The following is a 13652-nucleotide window of genomic DNA, read 5'->3' on the forward strand; positions in this document are numbered from 1 at the left end:
GTCACGCCACATAGTTTTGTTCCCTTCTTACAGCCTTCCAAAAAAGTTTATTTGTCAAGACGATTGCACGACATTACAAAAGTTTACTGTCAAGACGATTGCACGACATTACAATTAGGTGTACAATACCACCACCACTTTTTTCTAAAGAAAAAATAGATGTTTATACGCAACGCAACGCTGTGCCATGCTGCAACAAAAACTGTTGCATCCCAACAACCTGATCAGGACTCAGCAGTGAGTGATGTCTGATGTGGAAATGTGTAGTGCGTGGAGTGAGTACTCATCAGAAGAACCAGGACTGGCAGATTGGAAGGAAGCGCTGCAGCCCGGCGAGAGAAAAGCTGGTCTCTCGCACGGTTTCTGCTGGGATTCCCTTTTGCTCTGGCAGTGTAGCCACAGCCGGAAAAGCCGTTCCCGTCGCCATCTGTTGCTCGTCTTTCACGGAGAAGCGAGAACGGAGAACGGACGCCGGCCGGACGCCCGGCTTTGCGTGTGACGGTTTGCTTTGCTTTGGTTAATCGATCGCCGGCTTGATCCATCCGCCTTGGGCTTTTGGTTGATTGCCTAGCTTTGCTTCATCTGATTCATTTGGTGATCCCGTCCAAAATTGGTCGGCAGGATCAGCACGTACTCATCTAGACACGTACGTAGAGGAGGTGTGTTGGATTTATATAGTAGAAAAAAGAACAAGAAAATTTGTGCATCTCACACACATAGGCTTATTACCTCATTTGGAAGCAAGAGTTTCATATATGGCTTTATTGTGCAAGGGAAAAGATGCATGGGCCACTGCTAATCTATGAACAAGGCGAATACGAGTTGTGCATCTTGTTAATTCGTATGTAAATCCTATTCGTCGAATAAGTTATTGTTGTTTTCGTGACGATTGCCTCATTTTGAATGCCACTTTCTAAATGTTTCATGAAACGACAACGTGACCAAGAATCCGATAAAAAGGGAAAAAGAAAAAGAACACTACGCAAGGGAACTGACACGATGAAACGAGCGCAAACTGTAAATCAATGTACGCAACTTGCATGACGAACCCATTGAGTGCAATTTTGGTGTCCAAGAAACCGACTACATCAAAAGTTAACCGTTAGAAATCATTTCCCCGGCCCACTGCACACTGCACGCAAGACGAGAGTCGCATCGAATTCTTTTCTTTTTAGTTTGGGGTATCTTGATAATATCTTAATTTGTGCTCTGCCCTCATGGTTAAACTCTCCTACCAAATTTGTCTATTGTGCTCCCTTCGATCTCCCATTCTCATCATCTCTAGCGATTTTTTTTGCAAAGATAAAATCCGAGAATGAATGAGGGGTTGTTTCTTTGCATGTTGATCGGAAAACAGCTGCGCATGAACTATCCCTTTATCTAAAAAAATTTCATTGGGCACAGGATTGAAAATCATACGAATTAGAAGAATGGAGGAATGGTGGATAACAATTATCCTATAGTGGTGTTAAATTTCTTGGGAATGATTTTATAGTGTTAAATGCCAATAACGGTTGGACATTTACTCAGAATGTTAAAAATAGATGGAAAATTAATATAGATGTAAAAAGAGACAAAACGTTATAGAAACAACATTAATCCATTCCTCGTATTTTAAATTAAGATATAGAATATTTGGAAATGGAGGGGTAATACATGATTTGGTGTGGTCATCCCTTGTTGCCAAGTTATCCACCGCAGCGGAGGAAGAGTAAAATCTATCAATAAGAAAAAAAAAGAACGGGTAGAACCGAAGAATGGGGAGGGAACAAAAGGGCGAGATCATTCTGTTCACGGTTTGGGGATGAGGGGAAGGGTACATGATTGAAATGAATTCCTACTCAACCCCTCGAGTGTGCGCAACCCAATTACAAGGTCTCTCATGCATCCTGTGACGCTGCCGGAGCCCAGCCAGCCAGAAGAAACCATCGGACACACGCAGGGCAAGGGAATGTAAACCCGCGGCAACACAACGCTATGGAAAGAGAAGAGGAAAAAAAGAGGCCTGCTCTGCCTACCACGGTTCACACATCACATGAGCGTTTCTGCAAAGCGAGGTAGCAGAGAATTCAGAGCTGTTCTTTCCGCGGCTCGACGGCACAGGTGACAAGTCAGGTCAAGCGGTCGAGGAAGAAGTTACGGTGTGTACTCTAAAGGCTACGGCCACATGGAACATGAAATTTCAGGCCAAGCAGTTCAGACGGCTTCGGTGTTTAGAAGACTTGGAGATCAGGGAGGGGCTAATTGGGGATTTTGTTTAGGGAGTTCTGTTTCTTTATGATGATGTAGTAATAAATCCAATTTGGTCATGATTGGCAGTACAACAGTTTCAGTAACGCAGGTGTTACCAGTGACGAACGTTACTAATTCCTTGGGCAGATTGATGTTTACTGGCAGGTCAGTTGCAGCTTTCTGGATTTGTTATGATTAAAAAAGACCTTCGATTTGAGGGCCCACTTGTAGATGAGAGGGTGCATCAAGTACAAGTAGTAGACCTGTCCATTTGCACGTTAATGATTGATCATCATCGTCAGTATTGGCATCGAACCAACACTCCAGGGAGAGTGCATGCACCTTCACGAATCGTGGATGCAAAACCAGTTCGTTCGAGAACCCATCCATAAACAACTCATTGTTCAGTTAATCTCTCGATCGTTTTACGGTTTTTCGTTGAAACACTCTCCATAACCAGGATACAGTACTAATTTTTCTACCAAAGCGCGGCGCGATCATATCCCAGCTAGCACTAGCAGGCGCCAACCGTAGCCGACGGCGACGGCGCGACGACGAGGCCTCCCTCAAGAAGCCTTTAACGTGCCGGCGAGGGAATGAGCAGGGCAACATGTAATGTCGCGGGTGAATGCCCGGCGACGGAAGATATGAAAGGGAAGCGGGGAATAAATAAGCGGAAAGGCGAGCGGCACCACCCCAGGCTTCCCGTGACGGCTCTAAACCCGTTTTGACCCCCCCCTCCTCCTCCTCCCCTCACAGAAAAAAAAGGGCGATTAATTCTTTGCTAGCTAGCCGGAGCGTGTCTAATCGAGGTACAAGGACGCCTCACCAATCGCCGCCGGCCAGCCGGGGTCGCCGGCTTCCCTCCTCGCCATGCAACCGATCCGCCGCTGGATTCCACAGAAACTTCATGCCTACTCTCACCACGCTCAATAGGGGTGTGAATAGGAGTCGCCGCCCATCATTTTTACTCCCTCCGCTTCAAATTGTAAGTCTAGTTGCGTGTTGCCTACTTGCAACGGAGACCCAGTGGCTGTTTCATCTGGGTCAGTGAAACAGGAACAAGGAGTTGCTGTTCTGAAGGATCGCACAGGTTCAACGCGTTTTTTGTCGTTAAAACTGGATGCTGGCGGTATATTTTTGCACGTGGCGTCCGTGCAGGACAAGTCTGGGTTGGGTTCTGCTGGGCGTTTGGTAAGGAGGGCATGTGACCAGAGAAAGGGACCTCGGCGTACCTGTCGACATGTCGTGGCGTAGGACAGGAAGATGATGAGGAATCAGCGAATCGTAACATTGTCTCGTGACCTGACGATCAGTCAGGTGCAACAATTCAGAAAACAATGTGATCAAATGAGACTGCAGGTTCATGACAAATGATTATGACGAAGATACAAACAACGTAACATGTACAGCACATGCACTGACCGGGAGTGCTAGCAAATGGTAGAGCTTCTGCTTCATGTGGATCAACCATAAACAGAGGATCACAGGACTGAAGCACGACAGTATATCAAGCCTAAACTCGAAGGCCACCGACACAAAACATGCAGGAGTATGATACAGAAATTTCTTTTGTTCATCTGTTGCAAACGTTCCTCGGCACTGGATGATTGAGCTTGATACAGAGAATAAACAGGGGCAATAATCACAAAATTCACAATTGCTCGAAGTGAGGCCGTCGTTGTTTCTCTTGCCGAGGCAAAACTATTACACATTTCACAAAGCTATTTCAACAACAGATGAATCGCTTGCACATGCACTACACAAACTTGTTGGAAATTGGGCAAGTTCATCGCTCGATGCCCCAAGATCGAAGCACTATTCTGTGATATCTGATGATGCAAGGGCTCGAGACCGGTCGGGAACCAGAGTTCCCGTTTCTCCAAAAATGGGATAATACACGGAGCATAGACAACCATGGCAAATTCTTACTAGTTCTCCATCGCCAAAGAAGCTTGATCTATATCTGCTCGTGAACCCTCCCACAATTGCTGTTCTATGCCCAATTTCCTGAGCTCTGTTAGACCTCTCTCCACTGCAGTCATAAAATTGACAGAAACCAGTCACAAGACAATGGAAAAGATGTCACCTTGAACCAGAATAATTGGATCTAATGCAAGAAGTCATGCAAAAATCAACTGAACAGCATGCATAAAAGGCATCACTACTCAAAGGAACTGCAGAAATTGAAGTCCACCCAATGAGCATCGTGCTAATCAGTAAAATTTACAGGGATACCTGCCAATGGTTACTTGTTTTAGTAACTAGTAGGATGGAGCAAGCATCTTACCATCTATAGCATCATGCGAATTTGGAGCTTGTGCATTGCGACCAATCCAAAATTGAAGCCGGTCATCAGCAATATCTTCCTCGACACCATGAGTTTTGGCTCTTCTCCAGAAGTATATAAGCCATGCCTGAATTTGGTGTGGATTCCATAAGTCATGTGCAATGAATGGAAGAATTGCAGAATTCACATATCTGAAAGCTTACCTGCTTGAAGCTAACATCTTCAGCTTCTTCTGGGCTAAGATCTGCAAAATGAAGAAATAGTTTCAGCTCTGAGTTCAAGCCATACAAACCTGACTAAAATGTTTGTGCATACAAGTAGTGAAATAAAGTTAAAGCGGTATTAAGTCCTATTAGCCAAGGGGAGAAAGTAGTACCAAATGCCTCCAGATATTTAGGTTCGCCAGGTGATTTAAAATCTGCAAAGGTAGAGAACAAAATAATTCACAACTTGATCAGTTTCTAGCTTTCCAAGCAAGGACAAAGAAGTGAATTTACACGTAAAATCTCCCGCTGAAAAGAAAAATCAAATGCATGCACTTGTAGATGGCATCACAGTACCCTACAGTCAGTATTTGTACAAATACTTTCATGAGATGGCCACTACCATGTAGTATTAGAGTGTTGGTGAGACAGCATTTGGAAGAACATCGATGCAAGTATGCAAATGGATTTGGATGTTTCAAACACACAATTAACATTATAGGGCCCAACTGTGAATAGAGCAGATGTGCAGACTCAAAACTTGCTATGAGACATGTGTGATGGATGATGATTGATATACCAAATTTCATTAGCCTCACACAATATATGTTTTGCCAAAATAGATGAAAATGAACTACATTGCAAATGGAGCAAACCTGATGTGAACTGCCGAACTATGCTAGGTCTGCGATGTTGGCCAAGTGCAACTACAACAGCATCTTCCACCTACATGACAATAACAGGAATTCAGCTTTGACATGTCAGAGAAGCCAGCCAGTAATTACATATGGTAGAGAGACTGCAATAGTAGAACGACAAATTGCCCTTGTGGCCTTTGTGATTCACTAATTTGTCCAACTTTTAAATAGTCTTTATACAAAATAAATTGGTCACTCTGAGCACTTTATTACTATAGTAGGAAGTCCAACCAAGTCCTTCCAACTTTTGGCAGAAGCAAAAAAGAGTTAGCATGTTAAGTTCTGCATTTAGATATTAGGAGAACCTGCCAAAGGTTTTAGGATATTAAGACTTAAGAGAGCTTATGTCTTCCCTCATGTTTTTTTTAATGCAGGTGCTTGCCTCTACATGTGAGTAAGGTACCACAATTTTGCCTTGGAGAAATCTATAAACAAAAGGAAGCGAATTCAACACCTTCAATGAAGAAAGCTCTCTAAGCCCCATTTCAACTGAAAGCATGCTCTCTATATTGCCTTCTCCCATTACATCACTCATTTCTCGTGCAAGCTTATTTCTCCCTTGAGCATCATCACCTGCATGAATAAATTTCAAGCATGCTTAATTGGAGTGCATGGAATAAACTATGATCTACAACTTACACATTATAATAATGCAGGCTTGCCTTGTTTCCGAGGTTCCTCCTTAGCCTTTTGACCAGCAGAGAGAACAACCTCGAGGGGAAGAGGAGCCAACGATGACCAATGTTCATGCTTTGATACCGCGATCTCGGGATACACTCCTTGAAGTTAATTAATGGATGGATCATCAGGTAATCAAGAATAAGGAGGAAATAAAACATTAGCAGTTTAGTGTCACTGATGCAGGTGGACTAGACCTGCGCACTTTCATACCAGGCCCAGATCCCATTTGGGTTGCCAAACCTTGACATGGGTCAAGCCATACATGTACTAGGGCTAGCCAGGTTGGCTATGGTTTAGGGTGAACACAAAGCACTATCATCCAGAGACAAACTATATCATTAAATTGCACAGTGATTACATAAAAATGTTGTCTTACCAAACTAAATAGCCTTTACGCTATCGTCAGAACATTTATCTTTTGCTGACGACCATAACCACATGATCAGTGGATGAGTGACTAGAAGAGCCATCGCATGGTATCTTATTGAAATTTATCAAATAAAGTAAATTGAGGCAATAAGTTATCTAGCTGAATTTCAAGAGAGAACAATGGATAGTGAATGTGCAAATGGAACTTTTTTATCACGGATACCAGACAACTTCTCCTTTTAAAATTTCAAGTGACTAGTCAGTATAATCAGAAAAAATGATAAAGAGTTTTCCTTTGAAAAAAAGATATCAGGTAACTCACCATACTGAACTGCTAAACCCCAATAGCGTGCAAGCCAGCACCTTTTTAGAACAACCTCCTCCTATAAAGTTGTAACTGGATTAAAATTCATGCCGGCAAAACAAAATGAGGATTGGGCAATAATCAGACTAACCATTTCTTCTTGAGTTAAGACCATTCTCTGAGTCATGGACCGGAGAGCCTTCGTTTCAGACTCTGCCTCCTTTAGCTGGTCAAATGCTGATGCAACTTCTTCTTTGGCAGACTATTCAAAACATGATAAGTGAACAATAGGAGTCAAATAAAACAGCATATACAACAAAGAGTAGGACATTTAAATTCACTAAAAGTATCTTTACCTCAAGTTCTTGCCTTAGTGTTGTTACTTCCTCTCTACCATCCTTTGATTCCCTTGCAGCTTTTAGTGCAGCCTGAGGACGAATGAAGAAGAGTTGCAAAATTAGCAGTGAAGTGTCGTTTAGTGGATAAGCAAGTTTTTTTCAGCCATTTAGTTGATAGCAGCTTTTAAAATCTGTAATAATGCATTTTCATTCATCATTTCAGCAAACCTTGAAATAAGTACTTCATAATACTCCCTCCGTTCCTGTTTATAAGGCGTGGTATAACATGGCACGGTCTCCTAAATTAGACTTTGACCATTCATTTAGCTTATATTATATTTTTTGTGGTTATAAACTTATAATCATTGGAGAGTACATTTGATTATAAATCCAACCATGTCAAATTTACATTATAAAAATAAAAATTGTTGGCTAAATTATTGGTCAAAGATTGTAAACTTTGGATCTTGATATACGTGTGCGTCTTATAAACAGGAATGGAGGGAGTATATTTAGGGACCACCCAAAGTAGAAACTGGGATGAAGTTCAGCACAGGGCTTATCTTCTCATTTGAACATCAAACAACTGGCTAAAAAAGCAATATGATAACATATAAATGCCAGCAGCCTATAGCAGAACACAAGAAGAAAACTAACCTCCCTCTGTTTAAGTGCTGCTTCCTTCCTGCCAGCATTCATGCACATGTTATGTCGTGACCAGTAGTGGATTTATAAAATATGTGTATTTCAAACACAGAACAAACCTGCTCAAGAGGCGAGCTTCTAGTGACACTCCTTCTCCAAGAGCAGCTACCTGTGTAACAAGAAATTAAGACCTAAGCAATTGTGTATATAGTTCACTACATAAGGAAAAATCATTTCATGGCCATAAAAACCCAACCTTGTATTTCAAGGTTCAGATTCAATTGCAGTAGAGGATAGAATCAGACCATGTCATGTCATACAAATGACCATATCTGATGCATAGAGCAAAACAGCAAAATTAAATGTTTATAGTAGATGTTATCTCACCTGTTTCTCAAGCTCCTTGGCTCTAGCTTCTGCTTCCTCACATTTTTCTTCAGCAAGTCGCAACTGTATCAGATTAAGAAATTTTTATTGAAGCCCTGCATAAAACCAATAGATACATTGTTGTATAATGTCATTTGCTGTTTCACCTTTTCTAGAACACTCTCATTCTCCTCTTGTAGCATGTCAAGCTGTATGACAGTATAGCGTTAGTCTTGAAATAGTAGATATGCACTCTCAAGTATTCAAGTTATAGTAAGAACTCCTAACAGTTACACAAGAAAAAATGAGCAGAATCAATATAAATGAGTAATCTTCAGAGAAAAAGGAACACCTCATCTTGAAGAGTGGATGCCTCTCTTTTTAATCCTGATTCTCTGGAGCTATGAAGCCCTGCATCAAACCTAAAAGGAATAAAAAGGGGTCAATAACTAAGTTTCCCCTATTTCTTTTGAAACGAAAAAATATAGATGAAAAGAAAATTCCAAGCTGTAAGAAGCAACCGATAATGCGACAATGTCTAATCCCAGTTTCCTATTAATAAATGCAATGCAGAACTCACAATAATATACAGAAAATCTGCATGTTTGACATGGTGGGGATCTCAAAAGGCATTTTTATTTTATTTTTTAGCATTAGATCATTAGATGTATAAAAAAATGATTTACACCAGAAGATCTAATCTAGTATCTTATTCCCAAATTTAGATGCTACTGATATTGATCGATTTCAGTCACACTGTGACCATTGTACCAAGCATGCAAATCGTTCTATAAATAGAACATCAGGAGTTATGTATGTATGGACACAAAACTTGTTCATTCCACTTTATGCTACTGTGTCACTCTACAAAACTGGAGCTCAGAAGTAAGAAGCACTGTAATATTTGTCTGCTTTTTTTTCAGGTTAATTCATGGGCAGTGATGCTTGACCATATGTTATTAGGGGCAACGCTTACCATGCAGCAATATATAAATGCTAAGTCAGACTAAGTCCATTGCAAGAGCTGATTAATGCAGTAAGCTAGTGGAATCACTCCTTCCAAAGAATGGTCCAAGAAGCAAAATTCACTTAGTATTGCTTCATTTGGTGACACACTAGTACTAATCATTTAGTCTATTTTTAGCATGGAAGGTATATTCCACGTTTTTTAGGCATGAGGAAATGTAACAAATGTACCTTTTCTGCCGAGTGCGATCTGCTGGAGGCTCCACAGCCACGGGAGGTATAGGGGACGGGGTTCGCAATGTCGTGTTGGTTTTGATCGGTGGCACCACTGTGGTGGTCGGTCGTGATGCAACAGATGGCCTGCCTGCTGATGATGAGCGGACGGTCGGAGGTGGTTCTACAATGTTCCGACCTAACTAATGAAAATATGAGGAGATCAAATTAGTGGAAGGCCACAGCCCAGCAGTAAACAAATTGAGTAAACTGAGACACTATACAATGTACGGATCAATTTTCACCCAATTCCCCTGATTCTAAAGGAATTAACAAGCATTACTAAAAGTGATCTAGCACTAGCAAGTGGGAACTATCTACTTCCGCAAATTCATCCGATCCTGGACGATTTCATAACAGTTGACCCCAGTTTGACCAATTTGGACTAATTCGCGCATAGCAGCAGGCCGGAGCAGCCAATTCCTAAGTAGAGAAGCAGCATGGAGCGAGAGATCCGGAAGTAAAGTACCGCAGGGGAGGGAGATCTCGCGGTGCGGCCAAGCAGGGAGACGCCGTTGCTCCCGTGCGCTGTCCGGCCACCTCCGAACCTCATGGGTGCCGGTGGCGGGTGGTCCGCGGCGTAGTCGTCGTCTTCATCGTCGTCGCCGGTGGCCGCGGCGGCGTTCTGCGAGGCCATGACCTGCGCCAGCCTCGCCGCCGCGGCGCGCGCGGCGACGTTCTGCGTGCGGCGCACGTTCGAGATGCCAGCTGCGCCCGCGGCGGAGGCGGCGGAGGAGGTGGAGGAGGAGCGGTGGTGCGAGGGGGAGACGCCGCCCGGGGAGGAGGAGCCGGTGCTGCTCCCGCTCCGCTGCCGCCCGTAGACGGGGCTCCCGGCCCGGAGACGGTCCATGGTGCGGCTCGCCGGTGGGATCTGGGCCGCCGGGCGGCCGCGGCGCGGAGATGGCGAGGCGGGGGAGTGGGAGGGAGGTGGGGGGGAGCACGCTCCCGACGCCGGTGGAGTTTTCAGTTTTTGCTTTCTTACAGTTTACCCCTCGCCTTTTGTTAAATTTTAGTTAGTCCGGCTTGGTTACCATTTTCTGTTTGTGCTGTTTCCGTGCTTTATTTTTGCTCAATTTGGGTGGTTCGCTTCATTCCACGAAGTCCACTACAGAGAAACTATGATGAATTTTCTATTTATATAAATAAACTTAATTATTGCTACATTGTATTTCTATTGCTATATTACACTTAAGCGTAATCCTCGTATTTTGTGTTGTGTTGTAAATGCTAGTATTCGGTGTGTCACGTTCACTCAAACATTTGCTATGCTGAACAACAATCATGCGATTAAAGTAAATACATTTCTATTTAGTTTGCGAGGATGGAATGCAACGAATAGCATGCTGTGTTTCCTAAACAATGGGGAAAAAAAGTTCTGAATAATGGCAACGAATGAAGGAGAAGATGGAAAGAAGTGATAATCAGGACAAGAGGAGGGTCCGTCACGCAAAAACGGAATATCAAACATTTTTCTGAAAACTGAAAAGCAAAATTCCACGCTGGTTTGCACATCCCCGTAGCGAGAGCCGAGAGCGATGTTCTCGGTGCCGTGCTGGCCTCACATCCCATGTGTACGGCTGCTACACCAAACGCCTCTCTTCCTCCGCATCTACCGTTGATGGACCTGATCCGACGGACGTAACACAGCATGTGCGGATCGGCCTGGCAGGCTGGCGGCGTAGAGGATCCGCAGGTGATCATGGGAGGCAAATGCAGATGCAGGTGGTTGGTGCGGAATGTTGCTTGAGAGCTGGGATTAATTAGGCCTCTCGGATGGTTCGAGCTCCTAAAATTCTCATCACATCGAATGTTTAAATACTAATTAGGAGTATTAAACATTGACTAATTACAAAATCAAATTGCACAAATGGAGGACAATTTGCGAGATGAATCTATTAAGCCTAATTAGTTCATGATTTGACAATGTGGTGCTACAGTAAACATGTGCTAATGATGGATTAATTAGTCTTAATAGATTCGTCACGGGAATTAGCCTCCATCTGTGCAATTGGTTTTATAATTAGCTCATGTTTAGTCCTCCTAATTAGCCTCCGAATATTTGATGTGATATGAATTTTAGTCCGAAGTAAAGATATAAACACCCCCTTACCCCTTCATTCCAGGTTTAGATCAAAGCCTGAAAAAAAAAAGCTTGGCGCTATGAACATGATGTTAGTGAAAATAAAAAGGCTTAGGAGCTCGTAGCGGTGCTTACTGCTGCTACAAGTACTGTACAACACTTGATCTGGGGGACAAACTGCGAAGGAGCTGCTTCCGATTTGGGCGACTGACTGCTGCCCGAAGTGAAAATGAATGTAAATTGAAATTCTTAGTTTATCTTTATATGAATATAAATTGAAATTCATGCGTTCCAAGCAGTGCATTCGGACTAGCGTGTATGTAGCTTCCATATCTGCAGGGTCGGAGCATTAGCAGTATATGATTGTATATTTTGTTTTAAAAATTGCTCAAACTTGAAGCATTTAACCCTTTGCATTTGATAGTTTGTAGGAAATAACTTGCTTGGCCCTCCTAATGCTATGATCCTGGTTATATCTCTGTATGGTTTGAGGACGAGATAGCTCTCATCATAACAGTTGACATTCTCTCCCATCCTATCGCCACAAAACGAACTTACTTTATCTGAATATCTGGTACCACAGTTTTTGTCATCGACATGCTAATTAGAGTCTCGCTGTATAAGCCGCTCCTCTTCTGAAACTAAAAAGGCATCCAACAAGAGGTGCGGTTCTAATTACAATAAATGAATGAATGCGGTCCAGGTTCCAGCTATTTGGCTTGGCTTAGCATCCACGCACTCCAATGTTTGTCAAGCCCATGATTGCCAAGCTCTGGTCACTGACAGGATGGTATGAAGGAGAAGCTAGCTGGTGTGTAGGTTACACGTCTTGCATCATCATCACTGTCACCTCCCCCCGTACGTTGACAATGCAGTTGAAAACGAGGCCTCCCTGGTCGTTGCGCGCGCGTGCAGGGAGAGGCATGGCATCAGCAACCACCGTCGACTGTGTGGCCGACAGAAGCACGGCGAGAACGATAGAATGTGCCTTTGTATTCTTTGATGACGTCCAGGCCTTTTGCTCTCCTGCTGCTAATTAAGGTAGCTTTGAGCAGTTGACGATCGTGATCAGAGAGACAAGACCGGAGCTAGCTAGGTATGACGCCATCAATCCTGTACAGTCAGCATACGCCTGCTAGCTTGGTAGAGATCGCTGTAACTGCCAATTGGTGTCACAGATGTTGCTCATCCAGACCAGGAGGGCATGCGCAGGGCCGGGTCCGTCGGCACCGCCGGTTGGCTACGCAGGCAGCGAGAGCCCATGCATGACGCCGCCTGGAAGGTGTTCGTGGAGGCCGTGAAGGACTGAAGGTGTTCGTGGAGGGCAAGTGGCGCCAACCGCAAGGGATCGGAGCGAAGGGACAGCCGAGCCAGCCATGTGCGCGTGGTGCCCATGATGCCGCATCATGCATACTACGTATCTCATATCCTTGAGGCTTTGAGGCCTCAGCTCAGCTCGCTCCCCAATCTACTATACTAGTACTAGCTAATTCTAACCGCGCGCGCGGCAGCAGCGTCCCGATCGATCGGCGATCTATCTACCTCAGACCAGACCAGGCATACGTACGGATGGGAGGTGGTTGGCGAGCCCCATCGCCCGCATCAACTCACATGAGTACATGACCACACCACACACACTCCTATAGCTACCAAGGACCATGCATCGCACTACCTGTCTCCCCACCTAGCTACCCTGTCCTCCTCTGCATCTGCACACCATGTTCTCTTCTCTTCTCGGGTCACGCTGCAATGCTGCATGCATGAGCCTGCTCCATCCCATTCCCCTCCCTGTACAAAGAACATCGATACAATTCAGTGTCATCAGCTCGCAGGAGTTTCTGAATTGTTAGCTTCAGGTTTTACTCATTCCCAGCCTGCTTATTATTAATCGCTTTGTTCCAACACAGTACTGAAGGGTGCGCAAGCTGCCAATCGTTATTATCTCGTTGCCGTTGCATCTATCGCGCTGCATGCAGCCGGCAGGCAGCGGTGCCGGCGCGGAGATCCATCCGTCGGTACGCCACCGACAGACGACGACGACGCTGCAGTCGATATGTACAGACCAGGGAGGATCATATCAGAGACGCCACCTGGGCTGTCACCCGGCCTCCGCACAGTTCATCGTGTAATAACCTAACCTCCCTCTTCACCAAAACCACTACTGCCTGCCTGCCCTGCGATATGCAGTAGCTAGGATCACTTTCTTA

At 44.2% G+C, this 13652-nt stretch overlaps 1 protein-coding gene across 1 annotated transcript; it reads right to left on the reverse strand.

The window, feature by feature from the left end:
• Positions 1-3742: 3742 nt before the first annotated feature.
• LOC101760852 (coiled-coil domain-containing protein SCD2) lies at positions 3743-10300 on the reverse strand. Its single transcript, XM_004971095.4, has 17 exons — positions 9835-10300; positions 9324-9508; positions 8479-8548; positions 8294-8335; positions 8148-8210; positions 7880-7929; positions 7773-7800; positions 7134-7205; positions 6929-7039; positions 6796-6856; positions 6086-6202; positions 5878-5996; positions 5382-5451; positions 4899-4940; positions 4726-4766; positions 4523-4649; positions 3743-4267 (listed from the first exon to the last, which is right to left on the reverse strand). Exons 1-17 carry the CDS (start codon positions 10213-10215, stop codon positions 4164-4166), a joined length of 1683 nt encoding a protein of 560 aa, XP_004971152.1. The 5' UTR covers positions 10216-10300; the 3' UTR covers positions 3743-4163.
• Positions 10301-13652: the final 3352 nt, after the last annotated feature.

Source organism: Setaria italica, chromosome V (genome assembly GCF_000263155.2).
Source record: "Setaria italica strain Yugu1 chromosome V, Setaria_italica_v2.0, whole genome shotgun sequence".
Classification (NCBI taxonomy): Eukaryota; Viridiplantae; Streptophyta; class Magnoliopsida; order Poales; family Poaceae; genus Setaria; species Setaria italica.